The sequence below is a fragment of the Lepisosteus platostomus genome, chromosome 4 (genome assembly GCF_059453375.1).
Source record: "Lepisosteus platostomus isolate fLepPlt1 chromosome 4, fLepPlt1.hap1, whole genome shotgun sequence".
Classification (NCBI taxonomy): Eukaryota; Metazoa; Chordata; class Actinopteri; order Semionotiformes; family Lepisosteidae; genus Lepisosteus; species Lepisosteus platostomus.
The window spans coordinates 71,647,635-71,675,568 of NC_142614.1; the positions used below are offsets into that span (position 1 = coordinate 71,647,635).

At 44.4% G+C, this 27,934-nt stretch overlaps 1 protein-coding gene and 1 long non-coding RNA gene across 4 annotated transcripts in view; both read right to left on the minus strand.

Annotated features, from left to right (window-relative positions):
* LOC148673787 (single-stranded DNA-binding protein 2) overlaps nucleotides 1-27,934 on the minus strand; it is a 161,059-nt gene that overhangs the window by 53,028 nt on the left and 80,097 nt on the right. For all 3 annotated transcript variants that reach the window (XM_088630626.1, XM_088630623.1, XM_088630625.1), the window contains exon 5: nucleotides 2,256-2,345. In XM_088630626.1, the coding sequence (XP_088486752.1) occupies nucleotides 2,256-2,345 (90 nt within the window). The remainder of the gene's footprint in view (nucleotides 1-2,255; nucleotides 2,346-27,934) is intronic.
* On the minus strand, nucleotides 19,004-27,096 carry LOC148673788 (uncharacterized). Its single transcript, XR_015936108.1, has 2 exons — nucleotides 25,539-27,096; nucleotides 19,004-24,263 (listed from the first exon to the last, which is right to left on the minus strand). It is a non-coding gene; the product is annotated as an uncharacterized LOC148673788 (long non-coding RNA).

The following is a 27,934-nucleotide window of genomic DNA, read 5'->3' on the forward strand; positions in this document are numbered from 1 at the left end:
ACACCAGAAATGTGCCCTGGAAGACTCTGGGAGAAGGGGACTCACATTCCGTATGATTCAATGATACAACCTGCGCTTATCAGGAGCAACAAAGGGGAAAACAGCTGGATTTCTATTCTTTCCAAGCCCAGCACCTTGTGCCTACAAACCACAGGGTTATTAAAACATCACAGAGCGCTGATAAAGTTACAGGTGTGATTATCCACTCATTAGCAGGCAGATACCGAGTGAAGCCACACGTAAGAATATCAGCTCTGAAAAGAAAACTAGGTGAACTGTCATCGCACACAAAATTCACGATTTTATCTGGCAATGATAAAAAAGGCACTCTGTAGATCCGTAGAAATATTCCAATTCTCTATAAAAATCTATAGGTTATTTTCCCAGCCATTAAAAGCACACTGGGCCTAAAAATTCCAATTTCAGAAGTCAAATACGCAACAATGCCACAGTGCACTAAACTGACTGCACTAAAGTTTGCGTCATGTGAAAAGAAACCCAGAACATTGCATTTCTTCTTCCTTCTTTTTAAATTTAGCAGGGAATTAACCTGTACTGGTCCCTCAGCAGCTTGTCCGCTGAGGCAGCTCCTTCCTCAAACCTCCCGTTGTCTGAAGTGGTCTAATGACCCCTGGGCACAAAGCTGATCTTAGGATTTAGTTTTTTTGAGGCTCCATATAAAACACAGACAGGCACCATCATTCTAAGTGTTGATTTTATTCATTTACTATAAGATGTGTAGGAATGCACAAAAACATTTACTGACAGAAGGCATGAATACCACCTGAAGCCAAAATGAAGAACTCAGTCACAATACACTCCGAAAAGTGTTCAAAACACGCCAGCATTTTATCCTGATTCCACTGGTAACACGGGATGACATGAAATAATAAAATGACTCAAGAACCTATTACAAATGCCTGAAAATGATGGAATCCCTTAAAATCTTAAAAGACAAAGGCAATTTTCTAGTCTGTTAGCACACATTAGTTTCCCAGCACTGCTATGTAATAACCCATGAGAGGCAAGCAAGAAGGGGCCAAATTCCATCTCTGATACTACGCTTCTTAGCCTCCATTTTCGTCCCATTCTGTGACACAGACACACGGACAGCAGTGTGTTCAGACGACACAGACACACGGACAGCAGTGTGTTCAGACGACACAGACACACGGACAGCAGTGTGTTCAGACGACACAGACACACGGACAGCAGTGTGTTCAGACGACACAGACACACGGACAGCAGGGTGTTCAGACGACACAGACACACGAACAGCGGAGTGTTCAGACGACACAGACACACGAACAGCGGAGTGTTCAGACGACACAGACACACGAACAGCGGAGTGTTCAGACGACACAGACACACGAACAGCGGAGTGTTCAGACGACACAGACACACGAACAGCGGAGTGTTCAGACGACACAGACACACGAACAGCGGAGTGTTCAGACGACACAGACACACGAACAGCGGAGTGTTCAGACGACACAGACACACGAACAGCAGTGTGTTCAGACGACACAGACACACGAACAGCAGAGTGTTCAGACGACACAGACACACGAACAGCAGTGTGTTCAGACGACACAGACACACGAACAGCGGAGTGTGTTCAGACGACACAGACACACGAACAGCGGAGTGTGTTCAGACGACACAGACACACGAACAGCAGTGTGTTCAGACGACACAGACACACGAACAGCGGAGTGTTCAGACGACACAGACACACGAACAGCGGAGTGTTCAGACGACACAGACACACGAACAGCGGAGTGCTCAGACGACACAGACACACGAACAGCGGAGTGCTCAGACGACACAGACACACGAACAGCGGAGTGCTCAGACGACACAGACACACGAACAGCGGAGTGTTCAGACGACACAGACACACGAACAGCGGAGTGTGTTCAGACGACACAGACACACGAACAGCGGAGTGTGTTCAGACGACACAGACACACGAACAGCGGAGTGTGTTCAGACGACACAGACACACGAACAGCGGAGTGTGTTCAGACGACACAGACACACGAACAGCGGAGTGTGTTCAGACGACACAGACACACGAACAGCGGAGTGTGTTCAGGTGACACAGGCACACAAGAACCCCTCTTGCCTCCGTCTGCAGCAACTAACACCCCCCCTTCCTCCTCCTTCCCCCAGCTCTGAAGCTTGCCGTGGCCGAGCTGGGCAGAGCGAGCAGGCAAGAGGCTCCAGCAGGTGCTCTCACATCTGTACCATACCTGAAAGAATCCCGGAGGAACCGGTCCCACTGGCATCCCGTCTCCTGGAGGCATGTTTCCAAGGACCGGACTGGGAGCTGCGGCGGCACTCTGAGAGGGACACAGAGGAGCAACAAGGTCTGTCAACAGATACCAAGAGCATCGCATGAAAAGCTACGCGCCCGCCTCTCTGTCCATCTTGTTTCCCTCGGAGGAAGGCGTGGGGCTGTACGGCCACAGGGTTAAGGCTAATGGACAGGGATCCCATAAAACTGAGCTTGATGCTCTGATAGAATCACTCCATGCACCAGAGGATGGCAAGATGTGATGGGCTGAAAGGCCTGTTCTTGTCATAAAACGATCTTTTGCTCTAATCTATTTATATCCACTAGAAGGAACCCAGCGGTCTCTGTCTGTTCAAGCTCAGTCAGACTCCCAGACTGACAATATTCTGGCATGGACTGTCAGTTCATCTGCTGCTGTAGTCTGGGTCTTAGGAGTAATGTTGATTAGACAGGCATAAGAGAAAATTAAAAACATGAAAACACTGAGATGAAGAAGTACAGTGAAGCGAAAATACGAGAGCATGATTTTTTATTATGCAAAATCAATTATAGGCTAGTATTTTCTGCCAGCAAAGTCATGGGATTTCCTTAAAAATTAAAAATCTTTCAGTTTTAATGAATGTATGTCAGAGATTCTGGTTGCACAGATCAATTCTAGGCTCTGATACAGACTAAAACCGTTCTGCGTCGGAAAAAAATGAAAATAGAAAAAAGTAATTGGACAACACCTTTGTTTTCATTAAGCAAGCTGACGTTGTCTGTTTTTTATCTGTTTTTTTTTTTGTCTTTTTTTGAAGAGAGTTAAAAATTACATATGGCCCCGAAGTACAGGAAAATCTGTCCGATCTGTCCTGCAGTTCCAGACCATTCCCAAATCAGAAACCGAAGCCAGCCTTCCACCAAGCACAGAAGACACAGGCTGGAGAGGTGATCTCGAGCTGGTTACTCAGAGAACAGGCTGCTGGTGGTCTCAACACAAGACCCCGAAGGGGATAAATGGGAAAGAAAAAAGCCGCCCCCCCCCCTGGTTTCTTTCAGGAATCAGCTTGGAACCTCACTGACACCTCTCCCAGCTCACCGTACTGACATTGAGGTGGAATCTCAACCCAAATTCAACACAACACATGAACCAAGTGAAAGTGATTAAAGGGAGTCCTCAACCTCGCTGTATGTTAGACAGGGTGTAAGCAGGGCCTCCTTCACGAAACAGCGGAATGTGATCCTCAGATCAATTACCCACTAACCACCATCATCCAGGTGGGGCTGCACACTGGTGGTGGTGGAGGGGAGTCCCCAGTACCTGTAAAGCGCTCTGAGTGGAGTGTCCAGAAAAGTGCTACTGTATATATGTGTAAGAAGTTATTGTTGTTGCCAAACAGGTCAGAAAGTGCGAATTGCCTCCTGTCATTCTTAACCTTTCCTCCAGCACAAAACAGTTAAATATTCACACATCGAATTAAAGACAAAATTGAAATCTTCATGCAATTCCTGATGAACAGTGAGAGTGACCTGCTCACAGACCCTGCAGACATTCATTTGGAGGAATGCTTTGTTACACCTGAAGGCTGTCTCTTCCCGTTGATCTGGCCCTGTTGCCCCATCTCTCCGGTTGCCTTGCCTGACATTTAAGGGCCCCCCACATTAACAGTGACAAACACAATAACTTTTCGCTCCGACTCCAAGGAAACACTTAGCTTTCACCGTGTTTCACCGGAAAAGCCGTGTTTTCCCACACGGCTGTCGAGGAAGGGCCTAGTTTCACACAGCCCCGGCTCACAGCCTGACTCCTGTCAGTCTCCGACCCCTGCAATCTGGAGATTAATCCCTTACTCTCTCCCTCTTCCTCCTGTTCCCTTTGTCTAACTCTCTCTCTGTGCCGTACCACAGAACCTGCCAAGCTGCTTATTAGCACTCTTCCCATCTCCGAAGCCCTGTCAGCAGTCTTTCTACGAAGTGCTGTCGAACTGATGCAATCATACTGGGGTGCACTGCCTGCTAATAACCAGGCCTGAAACTGGAATGAACTACCGTCTCAACCAAGGGCTTCTGCAGCTAACTGGCTACACTATCTGGGCACTGCAAGTGCTGCAAACCCTAAAGTAGGTTTTATTAAAGGACTTCGCTTTAACGGTCTTCAGATTTGACTGACAAAATCGGCTTGAAGGGGAGCTATGTCTACAGACTCTGAAATACTGGACTTTCCCCGCCACTACGGACACAGCAAAAACGCTAAAATAATAAAACGATAAGTAGCATCGTTCTTGTACAACACACCTGTAAAGAGGTCCCTGCAAACAACAGATGAAGTACAGGGCAACTGGTACAGGGCCAGGCTCTTTAAAAAAACTCTGGGAAATGCACAAATAATGAAACAAAGTAAAAATAAATACTACATATGGTAAGTATAAAATTCAGGAAAATCAGTGGTGCACTATAGGGGTACGTTAATTGCTTAAGAAGGGTGTTATGGTATCATTTAGCGAATTTTGTATGGTACATTTATGCTACATAAAATAAAGAGCTTGTATATTTATGACAAAAAGGGCACAGGAACAATTTTAATTGGCAGTGTTGAATGCAATTGTTACATAAAGTCAAATGATCCCAAAAGCATAAATATTGTATATATATATCTCATATAATAGTGTTTTGGGGCTGAAAAATGTCATTAGTGATTTTTAATGGATATTCAGCAATAACATACACCTCTTCCCCCCATTAATTTGTTAAACTGAGGGTTTACTGTAATTAAATTCACAAAGATCGTTCAATTAAACATGGGACACACTTCCTCAAACACTTCAGATGAAACTCCAAGCCATTAAACACCCAGTCAGAAAATTAACTTTATAAATCGACCCATGGAAGACCAAACCTCAACACCTCATACTGTACATTGCAGGAATGAGAGAAAAATAACTCCAAAAACATTTAACTGTTACAGGCAGCCAGACTCAGAAGTCCCCATTGATCTCTTTGTTGAATGTACCCATCCATATACAGCAGGTTGTCAAATACTGTTTTACACATGGTGTGCATACATGGTTTAATTAGATCCATTAAATGATCTTTTTTTTAACCTTTTTTCAATGATGATCCGTGATATACATTTACAGAATCATGATTCTTCTACAGCGACTCAAGAGTTTGTTGAAAAACCAGATTTTAATTATTTGTGGCGAAACTCAAAACGGCAGTTCTTTTTTTTCATTCATGCAAATGAGAAGTTCGCAGAGCGGACACACTGACTGTGGCAAAGATATACATATTTTTGTAGTGGAATTCTGTTCACACCTGGCTCACACTCTTTGACCTTTGTGATCGGGTGGGCCTGGCAGGACCTGCTCCTGTTCGTTTCAGTGAATCTAAACCTTTGCAGAAACCATCACATGGATAATCAAGGACTAAAACTCCTGAGGGCTGCCTCCGGTAAAGGAACTCCCCCAAGCACATGCGGGTTGCGGATTCAAGCCTGGGTCATGTCACGTCACTAGCTGGCCGTGCCTGCCAGTCCCCAAATTACAGCACACAACTGGTTGAGAGCTGTCGAGGGCTGGTAGAGACTAGTATTCGCTCTCAGCGACTCTATGGCCCCCAGTGGCCTCCCGGGCTCCCGCAGGCATGTAGTGAGTCGGTGTGGGGGGCACTTCTTCTCTAGCTGGAGCTGAGCCCTTAGACCCTTGTCTTTGATGTGTTAAAAGACAGGATTCGTGAAGGTGGGCGGGGCTGAGGATCCTAGCCACACCCCCTCATTCTCCCCCATGTGAGGACACAGTGTCCGTCGCTGCGAGAAGCACAAAACACACAAACAGCTAAACAAAACTGGGTGGGTTATAATGAAAATAATAGCCAGTTTTAATTTTTTAGACAAGCAGCAAAGTAGATTTATCTTGTATCAAATTAGGGGAAGAAAAAAATATCTAATTATCTTAGAAAGTGGAAACAAGCAAAGAGAGACAGCAGCCATGTCATGCTAGAATTTCTTCAGAAACTACTGTACATATTAACAATAAGTAGATTGAATGCCTTAAAACAAAGCCTGGAATGATAACAGCTTAGGTCTGGTATTACCAATGGAATCTGCAATTGCCTCTGAATCCATCTACTGGTGCTACAGCAGAAGTTCTAATATTGCCGGATACAAGATCAAGGTGAAAAACCGATGAAGGGAAAGTAACCACAGATTTTCATTCCTTTTGTCAGGAAGCTGCTCTCTTCAAAACACTTCAATCAGATCCTTTAACGGCAGCACTCACACAATAAAACCCAGCAATCCATCAAATGCTTGTGAGTGCAGGCGGAAGAGTACCACCAACGTGGCACATCTCTGCCTCCCATCAATCCATCACTCATGCCATAACCATTTTCCCTCTCTCTCCTTCCCTACTTCTGTGGTGTCGACCCAAAGCAGGAGGAACTAAGTTCCACACCTCGCGGTGAGATAGCGGACTAGAGGAGTATGCAGTGTTTCTCCGATATTTCTTGTTTTTTTTTTATTTCAGCTGTCTGATCAAAGCTTTTATACACCTCAACCTGAATAAAAGTAATTTGTGAGGTCCTAATGAGATTTGAACTGGCTAGCAAGCCCCTTACCCACATCAATTACAGATTTCTATTATGAATCTGATTTTGGCACCAGGGACGTCCCATCTCCAACTGCCGCCAAGCACCTCCTCACTACTCACTATCCCAGAATGCACATCATCTGCCCCTGCCTCAAACAAAACTGCTGCTATCCCAGAATGCACCGGATCTGCCCCTGCCTCACTCTGGACTGCTGCTTCTTCCACCCCAATAGTATATTGAATTTCTACTCATTTACATCGCTCTCTTTTTGACATGACCAAATGCAATATTGCTTTTCTAGGTGTAGTCCTCGTTAAAGGACACAAGCTTCAGCTTTTATGCTGGGATTGCTTTGTTCTAACATAAGAAAAACATTTTTAAAACTGCCACAAACGAATCCACACGAATGAATCCATAACTGTCCCAATTCATTACGCGTTTGTTGGCGTAATGAGCTGGGACGCACATTCCTTTCCCATTCTTACAGAAGCCCCAGTCTAGAAAAAAAAACGAGGGGCAGCTCCCATCCGCAGTCCACACAACAGCAGCTTAGTAATGATCTCTGTGACTTCCACCTCTGCATCCTAAGACACCGAAGACACCCGCGTCTCCGCGTGCTTTTCATTGTTTATTTGGGGAAGGACAGATTTAGTCACTCTGAGACGCTTCCTGGTGCGGTTTGCCAAACCCAGTCTCCCTGACAATGGCCAGGGCTGAAGGCCGATCAAGCCTTTCAAAGAGCAGTGCTGTAAATAGCCCATTCCATGGCGAGGGATGGACACACAGAGTCAGTGAGCAGGGCAGGGGTAAGCAATCCACTCTTCATCTCCAGGAATAAATCCAGCGCGGAGAGAGGTGGGCACACTGCCCATTCTGCACATTTAAACCACATTGCCTCGCAGCCATCAGACCAGAGTGGTACTGTACCTCTGTGTTCAAATATACAGAGGTGAAAGAAATAATACAGAAGCTGCAGGGCTGGGATGCTGTCAATTGCATTCAAAACCATCACAGAAACGAGAGTCGTAACAATAATGAAGCATTTCCCAACAAACACCTATCAATACAGATGTTTGCCTGCTCGGTGGGGGTAATTTCCTCCGAAAGATGCAGCTCTCTTGTTAAGTACAGCAGTTCCAGACGGAGCTGTGACACTGTTCCCTATCAAATCTGCCTGCAGCCTCACTCCCCAGCACTTCTGTTGCTCCTGTGAAAAGCTGCAATGATATTCAAAGCAAGGCGAACAGTGACAGCACACCCCTCCCTCCCATTTCCCCTGAGACCGAGCCTGCTTCGGTCTGCTGCCTGAACAACTACAAATACCCACTGCAATCTTTTTTTTTTTCCCTGCTGCTCCTCCAGATCACATCTCAGCAGAATTACACTGATGATCTTCTGCACACAGCTCTGCCCAAAGAGGCTTCATGCACTCAGCACAAAAGCAGCTCTGAAATATTGCGATATCTTTTCAAGTTTCATCTGGCTGGCTTTTTAGGTCGGAGCGGCAGACTGAAATCAGAGCAACGGAGCAGAGTCCACTCAAACTGCCATCTGTCTCTGCTTACTCTTCCTTCCTCTGTCCTTCACTCCTAGAGCCTCCTGAAACAAGGACGCTCTGCTGGTCTAACGTAGGACTGGTGTGCTGTTTACCTGCAGCCCCATGACTTCCCTCTGTGCTGGGGCTCCGTGCTGTGACCAGTGAAACTGCTGTACATGCTTGTCCTCTTTTCTTAATTTTGACAAATGGAAAATGTTTTAGTTAATAAAAATGGACTCAGAAGCAAAACTGTAACCAGCACGCTAATGTTGGCTTAAAATAACCTGCATTTTCGTGTCCTGAAGTTACTGTCACTGGACACGTCATGGCATTTCCGATACCCGCGCTACATCCAAAAGCTGTTTCTGAGACTTGAGCGTGTTGCTAAGCAAAGTCCCGAGCTCGGCAGAATTCAGTGTGGAATACTGAAAAGAAGGCACTCAAAGTTTCGACCATACAAAATACTTAGACTGACGAAATGGTACGTGAATGCTCATTTTCAATCTTGTAATTCCATGCCAAAGGTACCAGACACCACTGTAACATAGCTGAGAGGTAGTTATTATTATTCTTCAAGGCAGAAATGCACAATTCAAAAGGGGAAACACAGCAGCAATTCCAGCTGCTGTCTTCTTTGGCTACACTTTCCAAAGGCAAATTATTTTTTGGAGCTTGGATACAGTTTTCAACCAAAGCAGCTGTTTTGGAAACACACCTAAGCAGTCAAATGCAATTTCAAAACTAATATACCAAAGACTTTCTCTGCAACAAGAAGCCTACTTTTGATTTTCAGAAACTCTTTCATCCCTTGAACACAGTGAGTACAGAGCCTAAGAGACTCTGGTGCAGTCTTTTAACCTCAAACACTACTTCGGTCTCTTAAGACTTCTCAACAAAAGGCAGCTTTATTCCCTGCTCTGCTGTCTGACCAATGTGAAAACTATGTTGTCTCTGATTTGCTTCAGCTGCACAATCAAGGGTGACCTCTGACACATCTTTATCCTTGTAAATAAAAGAACGGGTACGTCCTCTGATCCTCTGCTGAACTCTTCCAAGCTGGTGGACATGGTACTCTAACAATAACACTGCAAAAAATAAAACCTGAACTGAAAAATAGATCTACTGTATTTATTCATCTCCTTTTAAAGAAACTGCATCATGATCCCATCTGAAGTGCACTGTCACCAAGCCTCCACATTTGGTTCGCTTACTGTGCACTGAAGTCACCCGCTTTTTTTTTTAGAGTTGTTTGGTAAAATGGTTACAGGGTGCTCAATGCAATACCTGAAATGCCATCTGACAAATCCCTAACAAACTTCTCCTGGGTTAGAAACAACAATGGAAATACTGACACTTCAATACAGTAAAAAAATAATAATTAACATGATCATCCCCCAATGTTACTGTTCCTTTTATTAGCAAGGAAAACAAACTCACCAGATCAGGTTAAGAAATTAATTAGCTTTTTTTTTTATCAATAAATGACTACTTTTAAGAGGAAGGGAAAAAAAATACAATGGCATAATTTTTCCAAACCAGAAAAAACGCTGTGGAAACCGGGTGATAAAGTATATTCGGGATGGCACTGTCAGAACAGCTGTTAAGAACTCAAACTAATCAAGAATTCGGTAGTTTCAAAATCAGGTCTTATCACAAAAAGAAGCAAAGAGTGGTAACAAATGTTTCAACATCTGCACAACAGTGAAGACAGATGTTTTAGATATTTTTCTAGGATATTTATTGCTACATTATCATAATGTCAAGCCAAGTAACACTTTATCAGGGAAGGGAACTGGAGGCACATTGACTTGCTAATGTCATTCTGGCGCAACTTCCCCATGACCAGAAATCTTCGTGTGCTCTTCAAAACATTCAGGATTCTCAATTCTTGAAACTTGGAAGCCGAAAATCGACAAATTCAGGAAAAATTGTTCACACGGTATTTCCACCTTTGCTGCTCAGTGTAATATACACTGTAACAAGTAATACATCACACCCGAAGAAGGCTCCACAGCCGAAACATTCTGTTTTCTTTCTTCTCTTTCAGCATGGAATAAACGCATTACTTGTTCCTATACAGCCTACGCATGCTGATGCAGCTCCCCACCTGTGATATACACTGTACATATACACTGCTGTACAAGTCATGGCTATCTTGCACTGCGCTGCTCTTCTCAATACTGTATGTTTCAATGATTACTGAATGAATTCTACACTGACTTTCTACTGTACTTCTAGTCATCCTGTTTTGAACTAAGTTAATCCTGAGAGAGGCTGGCACAGTGGGGCAGTGTTTAGCATTGCGGCCTCAGAGCACTGAGGCCCTGGGCTCAATCCTGGACCTGAGGTGCTATCTGCGTGGAGTTTGCGTGTTCTCCCTGTGTTCGTGGGGGGTTTTTCTCCCACAGTCCCGAGACATACTGTTTAGGTTAACTGGCTTCTGGGATAACTGGACTTGGTGTCTGTGTTTGTGTCTGAATAATAATAATAATAAAAAAGACTAATTCCTTACACTTATATAGCGCTTTTCTGGACACTCCACTCAAAGCGCTTTACAGGTAATGGGGATCCCCTCCATGCAGCCCCACCTGGATGATGCGATGGCAGCCATAGTGCGCCAGTCCGCTCCCCACACACCAGCTCTCAGTGGGGAGGAGAACAGAGTGATGAAACCAGTTCAGAGATGGGGATTATTAGGAGGTCATCATTGGTAAGGGCCAATGGGGAATTTGGTCAGGACACCGAGGTTATACCCTTACTCTTTTTGAGAAATGCCCTGGGATTTTTAATGACCACAGAGCGTCAGGACCGATGGACGGCGTCTTTTTACAGTACAGTATCCTCGTCACTATACTGGGGCATTAGGACCCATATAGACCCCACTAACACCTCTTCCAGCAGCAACCTTGGTCTTTCCCAGGAGGTCTCCCATCCAGGTACTGACCAGGCTCACACCTGCTGAGCTTCAGTGGGCTGCCAGTTGTGAGCAGCAGGGTGACATGGCTGCTGTATGTGCTCTGCGGTGGCAGGCATCCTGTCCAGGATACCCGTGCTTTATACCCACTTTCTAATGCTGCTCTGCTTGGCATTGCCTACCTACGGGGGGGGTCCGAGGTCAGCACCATGCAATCCGCACAGACACGCAGCTGCTGCTGCCGCCGCCAGAGCCAGCCCGGCCTCAGCACCCCGTGGCCACCTCCCTCCCCGCGCGCCAGTGTAAACAGATGTTTCTGCAGCGGGGTGGCGGCTCGTATTATTCCCCTGCGCCCCCACCTGCTTCTCGCCGCTCTCTGCTGATCACAGCACCGCGCCTGAGGAGCCCCTGTGCTCGTGTGTATATTGGCGTTCTGCTCTGTACATTTTTCTGGCAGGCTTTAACAAGCGCTGTCCATCAATGTCTCCCCCAATTATCGTATCCCCGGCCTCCTTCTCCTTATATAGCAGCTCGGATGACACCACTGGAAACTTCCCGCAGTCTGCAGGTTTATTATATTAAGTATCGCTATAGCAGCACAAAGTCTTCCTGCCTACACTCGGTGAGGTGTGCGTCTGTCACAGGTGCACTACTGCAGTACTCATGGCATTTATGAAAATTGGGGGCCGCCCGTAAACCTGACCACAATTCACTTCTGTTGCTGCTTCCTTCACAATTTTCCCCTGTACCAAATCTTGATATTACAAAGATCCAGGTAAAGAATCCATCAAACTGCTCATCTGCCTTAAATACAAAGTACAAACAACAGCCTCTGCTGGGAAGGTACTGAAGGTGTGAACCTTATCATCTGATCACTGCTGAAAGAAAACCTAGCACCTTTTGGCAAACATATTTGTTCTCTGAATCATTTAACACATTACATTCCAAGGAATGAAATTACCTACCGATGAGTAAGAAAGCCAGCTCAGGGTTTCTGAACCCCTTATTTCTGCTGTTGACCCCAGAATCCCTTCTCCGGGTCCAATAACACTGTTATCAAAACAAGCTCCCCCTGTTACAAAGCTGTGCCTTGCGGCTCTTGAGTGCACTCAGGTTACACCTAGCACCAGCAAGTGGGTATCACTGGCACTGGCACTGGCACACAATCTCAAAGCAAAGAAAGGCTTGCTGTTCAGATCTTACACCTGATTCTACCTTCCATATTCCCATGAATGTACACAAATTCACTCCCCTTTTTCCAGCTTGCTGACTCGATGGGAATAAATACACCATGCTCTAGACCAGCTGGATTTCGCACACTAAAAGAAAAATAAAACTATACACTCTCACGCCTACAAAAAAATCCTTTTGCCATGGAAAGTTAGGACATTCTTGGATTCAAGGTGGATTCTTTTCTCACTTATCTAGTTGTTAAATGTCTAATCAGATCTGCGGATGATTTGGGCCAAAAAAGGAAAAAAATAGATCAACTTGTACACATCACAATGAAGACAGAACACTGCTAATCCTTTGCGTTAAACTTGAAATGAAGTTGCGCATAAATGACTAGCATGAGACTTGTGTAAAGCAAGGTGCCAATACTGTATTTCTGCTATGGCCTGTTACTTAGTTTACTTTAATATGAAACCTAATAGTTTATCGATTACGGCAACATCCCTATCTGTGGCCTGTCTGGGGGTATTATACTCACGTAAAACAATTAACGCTGAACATCACAGCAAGCTTCTCCCTTCACTGTCTATCTATATGATTCTCTTTGGTAGCGAGTGGGTTTCTAATTAGTAGCAATTAATGAAATTAATTAGCCACAGCAGAAAACCTAATCATGCATTTGAGTGACAAGAATAGAATGCCACCATGCCTGTGGTACAGCTTGTAAAACTCATTAATCCGACCACACATTTATGATACCTGGAGCTCCGCTATGAGCTGGCTGATCTTGAAGAAAATGCGACAGCAGGTACAGAATAAGTGGCCCACTGACTTATGATCAGAAAATATCAAGCTTTTTATGGATATCTGCCTCTTTTATATCTGTTACTACAGAGACCATTATTATCTCTGATGATTATCATCATCATCGTACTGGTTAAAGCAGAATGAACTACAGTGCAATTTAATTAGGAAGTACTCATCTATTTTTGGCAAACTGAGAAATTCTTCATCTTATTTGAGAAGCCTGGTACTGTACGTATTTGGAAGGGACAGACCCTTTAGAAGAACTTCATTGCTAATGCTCCGATTGAACGGTGTATTCACATTTCAAAACACCTTAACTACTAAAACATCACTATCACAACCCAAGCAACTATTTCTTTATAGTGGAGACACTGCTGAACTCCTGAACTTTCAAGACCAAATCAGTCATACTCACACTGCTGTTTGGAATGAAGCTGTCCCCAGGAGACACAAATAGGCATAATTACACTCCCGTCTCATTATAAAGACTCTTAATAAAATGCCATCAGAATTCTAAGTCATACATTGTCTAGACTCTGGGATAGAAACTGACAAATTGAAATCTGAGGTCAGCCAGGATAAATACGACAGAGAGCACACTGACTTACCAAAGTACAAGTAAAAACGTATTTAAGGTTTGTTTAAGGCCCTGCTTACTGCTGGCTTCATCAGTAGTCATTTTCACTCCCAAACTGAAAGGAGAAAGTACTACGAATGCACTGTAAATGTACAAAAATGGCTACAGGCCACATACTGGAGTTTAACACACATGAATGAAAAATACGTCAGCAGAAAACTAAAATAGAAAACTAAAATAATGTGCTTTATACAAGTTCAGCAAACAGCTGAAAAGACACAGCCTGACATTTTCGCGTTATACATTTTCTTCCACCTATGTAATTTTTCTTGCAGAAAAATGTCCATGGATAAGTGATATTATAACTGTATATTTAATATTTGGTAGATGGGTTATGCTTGCAAATCAGTCAACATTTAATATTAAACTTGATTTAGTCTTGATTTCTAAAAATAGTGTTCATCAACACCAGACAAGACTACAATGACATCGAAACGGTGGACATGTGGAACAGTGCATGCGTGCGTGCGTGCGTGCGTGCGTGCGTGCGTGCGTGCGTGCGTGCGTTAGATCCAGCATGCAGACTGATGGAGACTCTAACACGATGCCCAGGCTGCGGACATCCCCGACAAGAAAAGCTGCCCGGCCACAGGCAGGGTGGATCTGTCTGTCAAACTGATGTCAAAAGTTTGAAACAAATGACATCACATCGGTGTGGCCTTATGAAGACTTCTACAGCTGCCACATACAGCCCAGGGAGTCAATGGAGGGACTGAACATGTGGATGAAAGACTGAAGCCGAAAAGGGTGGCTTAGGATTCTGGAGCAAACAGGACAAATACAAACAGGATGCGGTGCACTTGGGCCAGAGAGTATTTAGGGCATGAACGTTTGTGGAATGGCTGAAGGGTATTTAACCTAGGAAACTGGGGGGCAGGGAGCCATCTCTGGTGGGATCAGAGGAACCAAGAGCAACATTAGGAAAAAACTTTAAAAAAATAAGTTCATTCTTAAATCCTTACATCTTAATGCTAAAAGCATAAGGAATAAACAGGGCTATTGCATTAAAAGAAAAAGACAACAAAATAGGAATATAGTAACAATCCTCTAGAATCACTTGAGTTTTTTATGGTCCAATGACAATGTTATTGTTATTATTTTAAGTAAGTCCATATATGGATAGAACAAATAAGTGCCAAGGACAACACCTATATGAACCATTAAGATATTATTTAACGGAAAACATTATCTCGTATCTAAAACCTAATTATACAAGGCTGGAACAAAAACATTAACAAAGGATGTACAGCTGAAACTTTGCAGGATTCTTGAGTAATTTTATTATATTTATTAGACTTCCCACAACAATTCACTTAAATGTAACAACCAAATGAATGAGTCAAACACAACTATTAAAACGCATATATTCCCATTTTCTTTCACACCCCTTAAACCACACTGTGACTTCAGCCTTTAAGAGGCAAAAACAATTATAAAACTACCTAACCTCAGTTGAAAAACGTTATAAAGAATACAGAAACACCAATGTAAAGTCACTTAATGGGGTGTTGAGCCACCATGTGTGGCTAATTTGGTTTGGATGAGCTGTGCCATAGTGCCTAACGCTGTCTGGAAATCTGCAGCAAGGATGTGGCACCATTCCTCCATGAGAGAGCCAGTCACCTCATGCCTGGTTGACGGAGGTGGAAAAATGCTGTCTTGGGCCTTGTTCCAGAACATCCCATGAACGCTCAACTGCATACAGATCTGGTGACTGATGAGGCCGTAACATATTAATTCGTCATGCTCCACAAACGACGGAGGGACCTCACGTGGGCTGTGGGAGGGGCCAGTGTCATCCAGGTGGAAACCCCTCCCAGCAGGAAAGAACTGCAGCAACATGGGGTGAAGCTGAAGAGCCACCCGAGCCCTGCCCTGCTGGAACCAGGCACTCCTGGCTGTGGAGGTCATTAGGTTGGCACGGCATGTGCACTCATCTGATTGTCAAGAACATGGAGAGGGATGATTCATCTGACCGGATCCACTGCTCATTAGCCAACTCGCAAACATGCACCATCAACTTTACCATGACATTGCACAGTTCTTAGCAGACTGTTTTTGATGAAACTGGCTGCTCGCGCCCCAGCCTGAAATCTGCAGGCCACTGATCTGCAGCAGCTTGGCTGTTTCACCTCGCACCTCGAATGAAGGCACAGATTTCACGATTCCACTCTTACGCCCACTGTCGCCCTCTGCTGTCGATGTCCTGCCCACAGATTTCCATTCTGACGTCACCTTAGACACCACAGCTCTAGAAACATCAGCAAGTTACCCTGTCTTGTTCACTGAAGATCCTGCCAAACCCACCCCAGTAATCACCCCTGTTCCCAAGTCACAGTCTCCTCTTGCAAACCAAACATAATCATAGACAACCAGGACTGTCCAGTATTTTTATACATGATCCAGTTCATACAGGGATCCCCTTTGCTTACTTAATGCTTGAACAATACTTGTATGGAAGCCCTGGCTTTCAATGTACTTGGTCTCCATTACTGACCCAGACTTTTGTCCTCTACCTACACCACTGTAGATATCAACTGCTGTAAATTTTCATTCACGCAATGAGTATTTTTCTTATTTGCCCAGATATATAATTTTTTAATTTACATTTAAAAATGTACATGATTCAACACAGAGCACAGCACGGTGACTGGGGAATAAGCTGGTTCAGCATAAAATGTTTGTGCAAAAAGGACAGAAAATATTTTTTTTAAGAAGGTCAATCAATAACCATTTCAGCTTTGTGTTCGGTAAGGTTAGAGGACAATCTTTTCTCTGGTTTCAAGGCCATGGTTACAACAGGAAATTCAAATGACAGTGCTCAGGAAGGAAGTTAACAACCCCCTCCCTCCCTCCTCCAAATGCCATTAGACTACTTCCTGAATAAGTTAGGAGACAGAGCGCTCAGAGGAAGCCTAGAAAATGTAAGTTCCACTTGGCCAAACATGCACTCATGTACTGTCCCTATTGCTGCATTAGAGAGAGAGAAAAGTTACAAAAGTTTACTGTTTAAATCGCTCTCACAAAAAAGTAACACATTACTTTACATTAACCAATTAATAGCCTCCACTACCAATAGGCAGTAAAACGTTTTCTTGTCACCAACAATAAACACACTTACACCAAACAATCACATAGTATGTGAAGCATTAAAGCAGATCAGACAGATTGAGAACAAAGGTCCACCTGGAGGCTGAAATTCGAGCAATGCACTCCAGCGTTGCAGGGCTGATGGCCTGTATTATCCTGCTCGTTGCACTGTACGCTGCATTATGACAACACCGGGACCTGTCTGGCATCTTTGAACTTGACGCTCTCAGAAAGGGGAGAGGATGCCCTCTCTGTAAGGTACTCGGAGCTGCCACTGGCCGTGAAAAGGCACTCTAGCAAATAAAGATTAATTGACTGTTTTTGTGCCTGCAGTCAGCCAGTGTAAGAAGTGTGCTTAAAGGAATACAATCCCCTAACAAGCCTCTTAGCTCAAGACCTCCCTCCTTCCAAGCCACGCACGCCCAGACTGCCTGCCACAGTGCCACTCCAGCCACAGCGCTGGATGGCTTCAAGAGTGGACAAATGTCCGCGGGGGGCTAATTCAAGACTAACCAGATCACGCTGCGCGATAACAGAGCTAAATTTGCAGAGGAAAAAAAAAAGAAACAAATCTATTAAGGGTCGGACTGTTTCATCTTAGGCGTGTCATTCAGAGACAGGCGGGCCATTAACCATTTTTCAGATAATAAAGAACAAACAGACAAATCTGTCTGTTCCTTCAGCGTCTGTCTCTAGGAATTTTCAGGTCGTAAAAAAAACCGGGTAAATGAAGTACTGCAATGAAGGGTAGTATTTATAGGGTTAAAAGGCAATGTTGTTTCTGAAGCTGGCTAAGCAAACAGAGGAGTCTGTTAACTGGTTAAAGTGTTGCAGATGCAGCAGGAACGGTCTTCTGGATTTCACAGCAGTCCTCTCTACGCCCTCAGTGCACAGCAGAGAGGCCTGGTGTCGGCTTGCCGAGAGGAAGCAATAAATCACCGGCACGTAACAGGTTAAAACCCTTGCCCCCTTTCTGAGGTTTCGGGCTGCTTCTATTTCTATTTTCTTAAAAGCTTTCCTTGTTTTCTGTGCTCTGCTGCTGATTGAGAGGCGTTGCAGCAGGAGGATGGGCTGGGTAAGGTCTAGTCACTTCCCCTGCCTGGCAGACGCTAATCAAAGATTTTGAAAAAAAAAAAGAAGTGCCAAGGACCAGACACCAGACTCCTAGACCTGCTGCTGCTCTGCAAGCTCTGAAATGCATGGATGTGCACTCCCAGCCAAAACCAACAGCCCGGGGCTACGAGTACTTGCGAACCCGCGCCACAGTGCGCTTCTGAACAATGGGGCAACTATTACCATGGAGAGGATACTCCCACCAAATTTAACTCCAGTCTAGACTGGCTCAGATCCAGCGCTAGCAGACAATTCAGACCACATTTTGTTTATCATGCACGGAGAACAGTTAAACCCTTAACCGCCACCGAGGCTAGGCTTAACAAGCCAGCGCTTTCATTTCATTGTGTATATTTCTAATGGATTTATCACTGACACAAAGTGTTAACACTACAGTAATGCGTGTGCAAACCCCTGACCCCTAATCCAGCAAATACGAACGAATTAAGGGCTTCAATTCATTTAATGCATTTAAGAGGTTTTATTTTTTTCTATAAACAGCAGTGGTTTTTTTATGCACTGAACAGGTCAGGCATACCAAATGGGAAAAATTCACCTTGCCTTTTCAAATCCAAAAGGGGAGCGCTTCCCATGGAAAGAACCGGGAGCGCTGGAAACGATGTCGGAGAAATCCCACTGATGAAGTACATTTTCTGAACTTTGAGCAAAGAGAATAGACCCCCGTTATACAGAACACGCCTTTCAACATTCTCTAATTATGGAGAACATTTCCCTTTGTAACCCAGCGTCTGCCAGTCACTTACTCCTGCGGGTGAACCACTTGCACAATAAACTCTCTCATTATCATCAAAAAGGTCATGGAGTGAAACTTCAGTACCTGCAATGAAAAACTAATTATGCGTTCAATTTTATTTTGGGGGGACGGCGACTTTCGCGGCTGTTGCCTTTGTTCATCTCCCTGCAGCGCTCAGCCCTGCCGTGTCGGATTTCGCCGGAGTGACGAAGGGAGGCTCCTGAAGGCCCTCCGGCGTTGGAATGCCGAGCGCCGGAGTTTTTAAAAGCACCAAAATACTTGTATGAAAGCCAAAGGCAGGGCATGGCCAGAACCAAGACAGAAAGCCAAAGGGGAGCCACCAACACCAGCATCCAAAGTAGCCAGTTAGCTATTCGTTTTCTACCAGTGGGCAACACCGATTCCCAGCCCAAGACAGGGACCAAGGCGTGCGAAAGGTGTGCACAAGTCCGTTTCCACTTCCAAGCATTGTTCTCAAGCATTTCTTCTATCTTCAAACTAGAAAGAAAAGCAACAAACAAATTTCGAAGATGAGACCAAGCCGCTGACTACTCTGTCACAGTTCTTGCAGTGATGAAATCCAGCTTAACCTATTTCCATAAGAACCATCCCTGCAAAAGAACACTGGGTATTCCAGTCTCCCCCCAGCCTTATAAAACAGATGATTGTGCCTGTGGCTGCCACTGGCGATCTAGAGCATGAGAACAGGAGGTTACAAACAGTTCGAACCATCAAGCTCGTTTGGTAGTTAGTAGTTAAAGGGGAACTGCAAAGATATTTTCATCTTTTGGGGTTAGAAATTGTAAAACCTCCGATTAACATCACGAAACAGACAAAATGTCCAGGTCTGTGCAGCGCCATGTTCTGCGATTCAGAACGAGGCAACAAAACCCCCGGTGACGTGTGCATCCCTATGACATTGTAAACAAGCAGGCTTGTGAAGACATCTCTTTTACTACAATAGAAATATTGCTCTCAATTTCGAGACAGTTTTGCTGACAAATTCTATTTACTTGTTAACCCTGCATGCAGATCACTTTGAAACATTTCTGCGGTGAAATGTCTGCTACACAATCTGTTTTAATTTGCTTATACATCACATGACATAAGTCGTTAAGGGAACTAGTGAGCAGGAAGGGCCGCATCACGTCACAATTCGCGGGAACTCTCGCTCTTGCCCGTTGTGAGACCTGGGCTTCGCGACAACATGGCGACTTCACACAAAGTTCACGATTTCATGCTTAATTAGAAATGTGTATTTTGTTTCCTATAATGTCAATGAATTGATTTTGTTACTGAGATGTAATAATTCGTCTGAGAAATTGTGACTGCAGCTCCCCTTTAACTGATCCCAGGACCTTTTCCATCTGTTTCCTTTAAGAAGCCAGGCTATGGGCCTCAGCATTAGGACTGGGTGTCTTGTTACATCCTCTACTACAGCCGTTTGTGCAGCGAAGTGACTCCTATTCTTGATTTTAAATGCACTTTCACGTAGTTTCCACTTGGGCCCCGTCGGTCGTGTTTCACTGTTCGTACGGAAACAAACACCAGAATGAACCGGGACGGACAAATGCTGTCTGAACGATGACAGTAACTTGGGAATCGTCCCCGAGAAAGAGCAGTCCAGGAGTCACAAACACACGGGAGTGCTTTTACAGGACACTCCTAAAACATATACAGGTAGGAACCCGGGTCACACTGAGAGCCCCTGTGACAGAAAGGGGCTACAACTGGAACTGCCAGGATGGTGTTGTGTGCATTCATGTTTACCAGTTGTAAACAATTTAAATCAAGCATAAAATGCAGACAAATTCACTGTTTACTAGAGTACTTTTATCTCAACAGAGTAAACAATGCCCTATGAAAGTAAATGATAGCAAAGTAAAAACTGTTTTTTGTGCTGTAGTCAAGCAATATGTTCCTGTGATTATGACATGAATCTGAATTCATCTTATTTTGGGGGAAGACTCTGCATAAATGACTTTTATTTCTAAAGATACCCCTTTCTAGCAATAACATCATGGAGTATTCACTGAGCTCACCAAACAGTTTAAGTATTTGAGATGTTCCGCTGCAGCCCTTTTGACTCTTTGCCTGTTTGTGCGGTGTTCTGACTCCTCGTTTTGCACCCACGCACAGCTGGATTTCAATCTGGAGACAGACTTGGCTGGTCGCAGACCTTCCACTTGTTTCTCTTGATGAGCTCCTTGATTGTATGGTCTCTATGTTTTTGGGTCATTGTCGTGCTGCAAGATGAAATGCCACTAAATAAGTAATAAGGATTCCATAAACCTCCAAATGCATTCTGCTGCTGCCATCATCAGTTACATCACCAATAAAGGCAAAAGAGGCAGTTCCAGAGATAGCCTTGCCTATAAAGGCCAGGCCAGGCTTCACAGAGGAGATAATGTTCTTTGCAACATCTGCAGTTCCTCTCTTTCTCTGAACTTGAACACTTCTATCACTTTCTATCCTTCTGAAAGTTTTATTGAGGGTGAACGTGTCCTGACATTTAAGAGCACTTGAAATTCACTTGGTTGAACATAAAGCATGATACTGTTTCCATATGATCAAACGTATGGGCGGAATTAACCCAAAATAATAAAGTTAAATTGTTTTAACACCGCAATATGAGAACACATGCATATTAATCTCATGATCTCAAAGACTGTCTGATTACCTAAAATAAACAGCTTAGGCTTTTCTGTGCCCATTATGTAGTAGGGCACACTATACTGTATCTCTGAAGGGAAGAAATGTCAATCACCCTGATAATCAGTACTGCACTTGCACATTTTTACATATTTGAGAAGGTACAGTAGCAATGATTTTTGTTTGGAATCAGAGCAGAATGATTTATTTAGCAGATGTGCTCAATAAGGACATTATCCCTACCTACTCCTATCCTGATGTGACCTACTGGGCGGGTTCTGGCTACAAACCCGTATTGACTTTGAAAACACTTGGCAGCACTGTCTGGACAGCGGCAGCTGCCCACTTCCTCATTAGGGAAATGAATGTGATGTCTGTCAGTCAAAATTTATTTACAAGTCTCTCTAAGGCAAATGCTACCTGAAGCTCTATGAGGCAATGTGGTCTACCAGTGAAAACATGCCTATGAACACAAGGTCACAAGGACAGGTCAAGGACTCCCCGACTGATTTGTTCCAAACACACAATTACTGATGTGAATTCTGATGTTTCATACCAGTATGATACCTTTATCTGGATAAAAGATCTCTTATGATATTGTTATTCTTTTTTATGACACATTTCTGTCTTTTTAGCACTTCAGTTTTTTCACCCCCTCATGCTAAAGAATCTCAGCATGTTCTATTTTCTACGAGTGTGCTGTTATGAACAATAGACTAAGTTACACACAAGATTTGCAGACCAAGCTGAGGTGTCTGGTAAGCAGACGCCCTAAATCAGCCCTTGACAGGAGATTTAAAAGGCCTACAGAGGAAAAGGTCTACTTGTTGTTATCCAGCACCTGATCTTAAAAGTTAGACTCCAGTGACACCATGCTCTCACTTTGAAGCACCAGAGAACATATGAACGGTAAGAGAGTTTACAAAGCAGAGGAGAATGTTCCGCCCATCTGCCCTGTTTGATAGTTAGAAGCTAGTTGATCCCAGGACCACATCCAGCAGCATCCTGAAAGAAGCCAGGGAACCGGGTTCAACAACGTGGCTTGCTGGCTCATCCCAGACTCCCACAACTCTAGTGGGAAAGAGGGGCCCCCTGTCCTCAGTTTTAAACACACTTCCACATAGTTCCTCCTTGTGACCTCTGGTGCATGCTTCACTGCCGATTCTGAAGAACTGGGCTCCAGGTTGACTTGACCAGTGCCTTTGAGGGCTGTGAATACTCGTATCAGAAACCAGCGGTGGAGGAGAGGCATGAATGAGAAAGAAGAAAGCAGATCCAGGAACACAGCACAACCAGGAAATCTTGTTTCTTCACGGAGAACCTGGGTTAAACATCTAGTCTGTGGGCAGGACAGATGTGATGGTGAGTATTGTAGCATTTTACTTAATAATAAATGCATACCCCCAATATTTATAACACACCTCTGTTCTCAAAATGATTTTTTGGTAAGTTTGATTTTTTTTTTGGTAAATGAAGTGGTTTCCAGTTAATAAAACACCACCGCTCTTTTGAAATTAAAATAGTTGATTTGCCATTATGACATTTGTGTCAGACAGCTTAATGTCTGGCACAAAACCACAGAACCACTGAAACATGCCTGTCTACAGAGCTGTCCAAAGTAAATGCTTGTTAGACCATAGCGGGGTTCTTAATAAACAGAAATGTTTGTTTTATTTTCCAAGGATCACTTGTCTTAAAGCTTCCTCCCTTTTCCTCCATGACAGACTGGCAGATGACAACAAACTTTCCTTTTAATCCATTTGTCCTTTTTAATCCTGAGAACCATCTCTTGGAGAAGCCAGCTGACTGTTTTGTTTCCAGAGCTTTACATGAAATCTGACTCTTATTCATAGTTACTGTAAACTCTGGAAAAAAAAATTATCTGTACCATTTCACTCACATGACAGCTATCATTAGCTTTTTCTTTTTATTCAAGCCTGAAACACAAAAGAGTTAGGTACATACAGATAGATAAAGGTGGAACGTGTCAGATATAAATTACTCATAACTAATTTTCTTAATAGAACTGCAGTGGATGTAAAATTAAGACTTTAATGAAGTTTAAGCTCAGTTTCCTGGTGTTCTGTGTTTCTAGGCATGTCCTGTTGCCAGGCTGGTAAGTTCTGTGGTACAGAACGGCCAGAGACAAGGGGTATTACACTGACAGGATGAGAGGCAGTGGAGCACTGCCATGAAAATGCACTGATTATTCAATCTCCTTGGCAGTTTGGTGTAAATGAAGTTTCGCCGTTACACTGCGGCACACTTTTTTATGTTATTTGAATTTGCATATGACGCAGCAAATGAAAATCTGAAAAAAGTCAGACCTTCCGCTGACCCAGACTGAGCGTACGCACAACCCGTTCTATGCTGGGGGTTTACCACTGAAGAGGTCAATTAAATATTACTCTGGAACAAGCGTCCCCCGGACAATAAAAAAAACAAAAACAGAGCTTTCTTATTTTTGCCTTTTATTTTTTCAGGCATGGCTGCTGCCTCATGTCTCTTGGGTTCTAGATTAGGTTCCTGACTGAAGCACCTTCTGTGTGGGGTCTGCACGTCGCTCGCCCGTGTCCTGTCAGGGGCACTGAATTCCTCCCTCGCTCCAGAGGAACGCAGGTTAGATTAATCAGCGTCTCCGTGTTTTCCCTGGAGGCGCTCCAGCGTGTTGCTTGCCCTCCAACGTGTAGTCCTGCCTTGCACCCAGTGCTGTGTCTGCCACTTAAGGTGAAGGTAGAGAAGTTATGAAGGGGGGCGTTCCTACTCCAAGGTAATGCCTTCAGACATGCCAAATATCTCATAATGGAGATGTGACCTGTTATCTGCGTGCGGCTACAAAAGGTGGCTTTGTTTGAAAGCCACCTGTTCAAGCGTAAGTGAGACACACCTGGCTTAATGAGATAATTGGGGGGTGGCTCTGTGGCTAAGGATCTGCGCCTGTGGCTGGAAGGTTGCCGGTTCATAGCCACTGAGCAAGGCCCTTAACCCCAGCTGCTCCAGGGGCGCTGTATAAACGGCTGACCCTGTGCTCTGACCCCAAGCTTCTCTCCCTGTCTGTGTGTCTCATGGAGAGCCAGTTGGGGTATGCGACAAAACGAATTCCTAATGCAAGAAATTGTATATGGCCGATAAAGTGATCTTGTCTTTCTTACCTTATCAAATTGTCACACAGTGGGAATGAGATTCCGCACGAGGAAATGAGCGAACAGGATTGGCTCAGTGTGGAACTGGCCACTCCCCTGGATTAGTGAGCTGGTGTATATTAGCAGGCAGGGGTAAAGGACAGGGAGTCTGTGGCTAGGCTCCCGCAGGAAGGGAAGGGAGTAAGAGGTTGGAATTTACTCTAGATAGCGCAGGTTTAGAAGGATGATGAGGAAGAAAGGAGCAATTTGCAGCTCAGAGTCACTCACATAGACTATTCGAGTGTTAGTTTACAGGGCAATCTATGGCTCCAATGTCTCGTTTTGGAAAGTAATTAGTACCGATTAAAGTGAAGGTGGGAAAACTGGGGTGTAAAGGGTTCAGACAAGTTAAGCGCACCGTCTATAGGGGACACGTTTGCGAATGTACTGTAATTGAGACAAGGAGTAGTTAAAAGGAATCATCCCAATTTGGACTAACTAAGATCAATGATGGAAGAATCGAGGAATAATAGTGATTTTGCCACGGATGATCTCAGAGGAGCAGAGGAACAGCTGCAGGCCACTGTTCGGGCTTTTTCGAAAGGGGACACCCAGAGCACTGTGGAGCCCAGAGGGCTTCTGTCCGCCAGGCTCCATTTGTTTTGGTGGCAAAAGACCACCAGAACAAAAATTCAAGACCGCAGGCCACGCAAACATGCAGATTCTAAAGGGGCAGGCTGACCAAGAGCTGCGACTCGCGGCTCATGGGTCGGGCTCACCGCAGTCTGGTGCAAGCGCTGTGAAAACATTACTTTCTGAACGAAGAAAACAGTCCTCTCTCGAGGCGTTCTGTAAGTAAGACAAAGCAGCTCACTGTGAGTGGGCCCAGCGATGATGAGAGGTCAGTGCCGAAATGGAATGCTCTACTGCTGCTCTCCCTCTCCTGGCACTTCACTGTGGTGGCACCCATGCAGAAACGCACTGCTCAAGGTCACTGCTACATCTCAATGGAACAGGAGTTACGCTGAGCACAATGCGAGGAAGAAAGAGCAAATTGTCAGAAAAAACCTGATGAGAGCAAATCCCTTATTCCTAGTGAACAATGTTTAATTCTGTGTGAACTGCAAAACACAGAAGGCTGTTGAACAAACAAAACCTGGGAGAATAGCAGAACATTTTAAAACCATTCTTCTTGATGCAGTTAGTTTCACAACTATTCTACACCCAATTTATGACTGGGAAGTGGGTAAGGGTAGGGATGTTTTGTCAATCATTCTGCATTTTTCTGTGAAGAACCAGTTCAGTTCAGCTGAGGTAATTCTGGTCATTAGAGAAAGATCCGTGCAGCTATGGTGGAAATTATTTTTGCATTATGCTCGTGATCAGCACAGAAAATGAGTTTAAAACGCAGCTAACTGCCATTCGTTGTTTTTTTTTTTTTTGCTCACTGCTTGTTCAGAATTCTGGCAATCGTATTTCTCCAAAGTTTAAATAGAAGACAAGTCACACCACACTACACAGAGCAGTACACCTACACCTACACAGAGCAGTAAAATGTTGTGATGAGTACAGACATGAAAAACGCCAGTACACTCTGCTTCTTGCAGTGCTGTGTAGTTCATCCCCAAACCCCTTTAAGAAACCTTATCACTAGTTTAGGGTCGTGGGAAGCAGACATCTACAATTGTAGTTTATTTTGTATGTTTGCATATTTGTAGCTACATAGGTACAAAGTAAATGGTCTTATTATTCATCCATTCAGGACAAAAGAAATAACGGGCACTGGAACTGGTTCCTACAGTGAAGAAGGCAGCGTCCAGTCCCCGAGCCTGTGTGAAAGGCACGCAAAGGCAAAAGACCCCCAAAACAAAAATTCAAGATCGCAGACTGAAACAACACCTCAGCCACATCTCTTGGGGCTGGAGTTTCAGTTTCAAACACCTGCTCCGGCCTCTGCTGCCCGGGCTGCAACCAGTCAGGGGTTAAATGCTTTCTCCCACCCCCGACTAGTGCAGCTTTTCAGCTTACCCTCCATTCACTTAAAAGTGCAGCTGAAGACCTGCATATTCAACAGCAAACATGCTGGCGCCTGCCAATCACGTCCAGCCTCATTTCACAGCGATGCAAAAGAAATCCGTTGCCTTGGAAACCGGCCGAGTACTTTGCAGTCCCCAAGGTATACAGTATTACACCAGAATCAAATTATGCTTGTACCCATATTTTCCTCAACGATAAAGATACTTACAAGTTTCCCCCGTCTTAACAAATCCATATATATATATAGGGAAAAAAACCCCAAGGGATTCATATGCACACCACTACAGTCACATACACACACTACATCCCAAACTGAATTAATGTGTCGGAAAAGTTGCTTCATGCGAACACAGCCCTTGTTTCTCACAACCATAAAATGATTTTATTCAAAGAAGGCTTTTTAATTTATCAGCGCCTTTTCTTGGGGAGAGGGTGGGGGGGGGGCGTCTACGAATAGTTGCTGCTCCTCTGTTGCTCCGTTAGAAACTTGCAAAGAGAATCGTTCCGGATTGGTGACGATGCCGCATTGTGCTACTGCTTTTTGGTGGGTCTCGAGATTTTCTTAAACTAAAACGAATCTCGCAGAATTTTTAAGTCTGGGGTCAGATGATGCAGCACTTAGCAACTGTAGCTTGAGTCACGACAAAAGGAGGGGTTGAAGGAAAATAAAATCTGTTTGCCACCGGGTTTTGTGTTTGTGAATCTGTGTGGTTGTAATATCAGGGGGAGCGTCTCCGTCAGTGAGCAGTTCATCTGTAATAGGGAAGGGCTCTGAAAGAGCACTGAGGTCGGTGGATTACTGGCAAGCAGAGCTGGTGAACAGGACCATCGACAACCTGACACAGGAGTGAAAAGAATGACACTACCAGGCCTGGTGAGCTGATGTTTCACTGCCTCAAACGAGACAGAGGAAACAGGTAGTGTTTTAGGGCCAGCCTTCAGAAATGTCTTCTTTTCCTGCCTGAAGAATGCAGATAAAATTAGCTCTCAGCCTTGGTGTGTGTGCAGACATCATCTTCATTCCCCTGTGCAAGCCAGCATTATCTGATGACAGGCTGCATGCTCGTTAGAGGAAAGTGTTTAAAAAGAAATTGTTGAAGTGTTTAAATGGAAACGGGCAGCAATGGCTTAAAACAGTGACCGAGCCAGACTCCAAAATCCGAACACTAAGACACTGGAATTCACTACACAGCCCCTGTCTCCATCACAGACAGACAGAAAGGTACAGTAAGG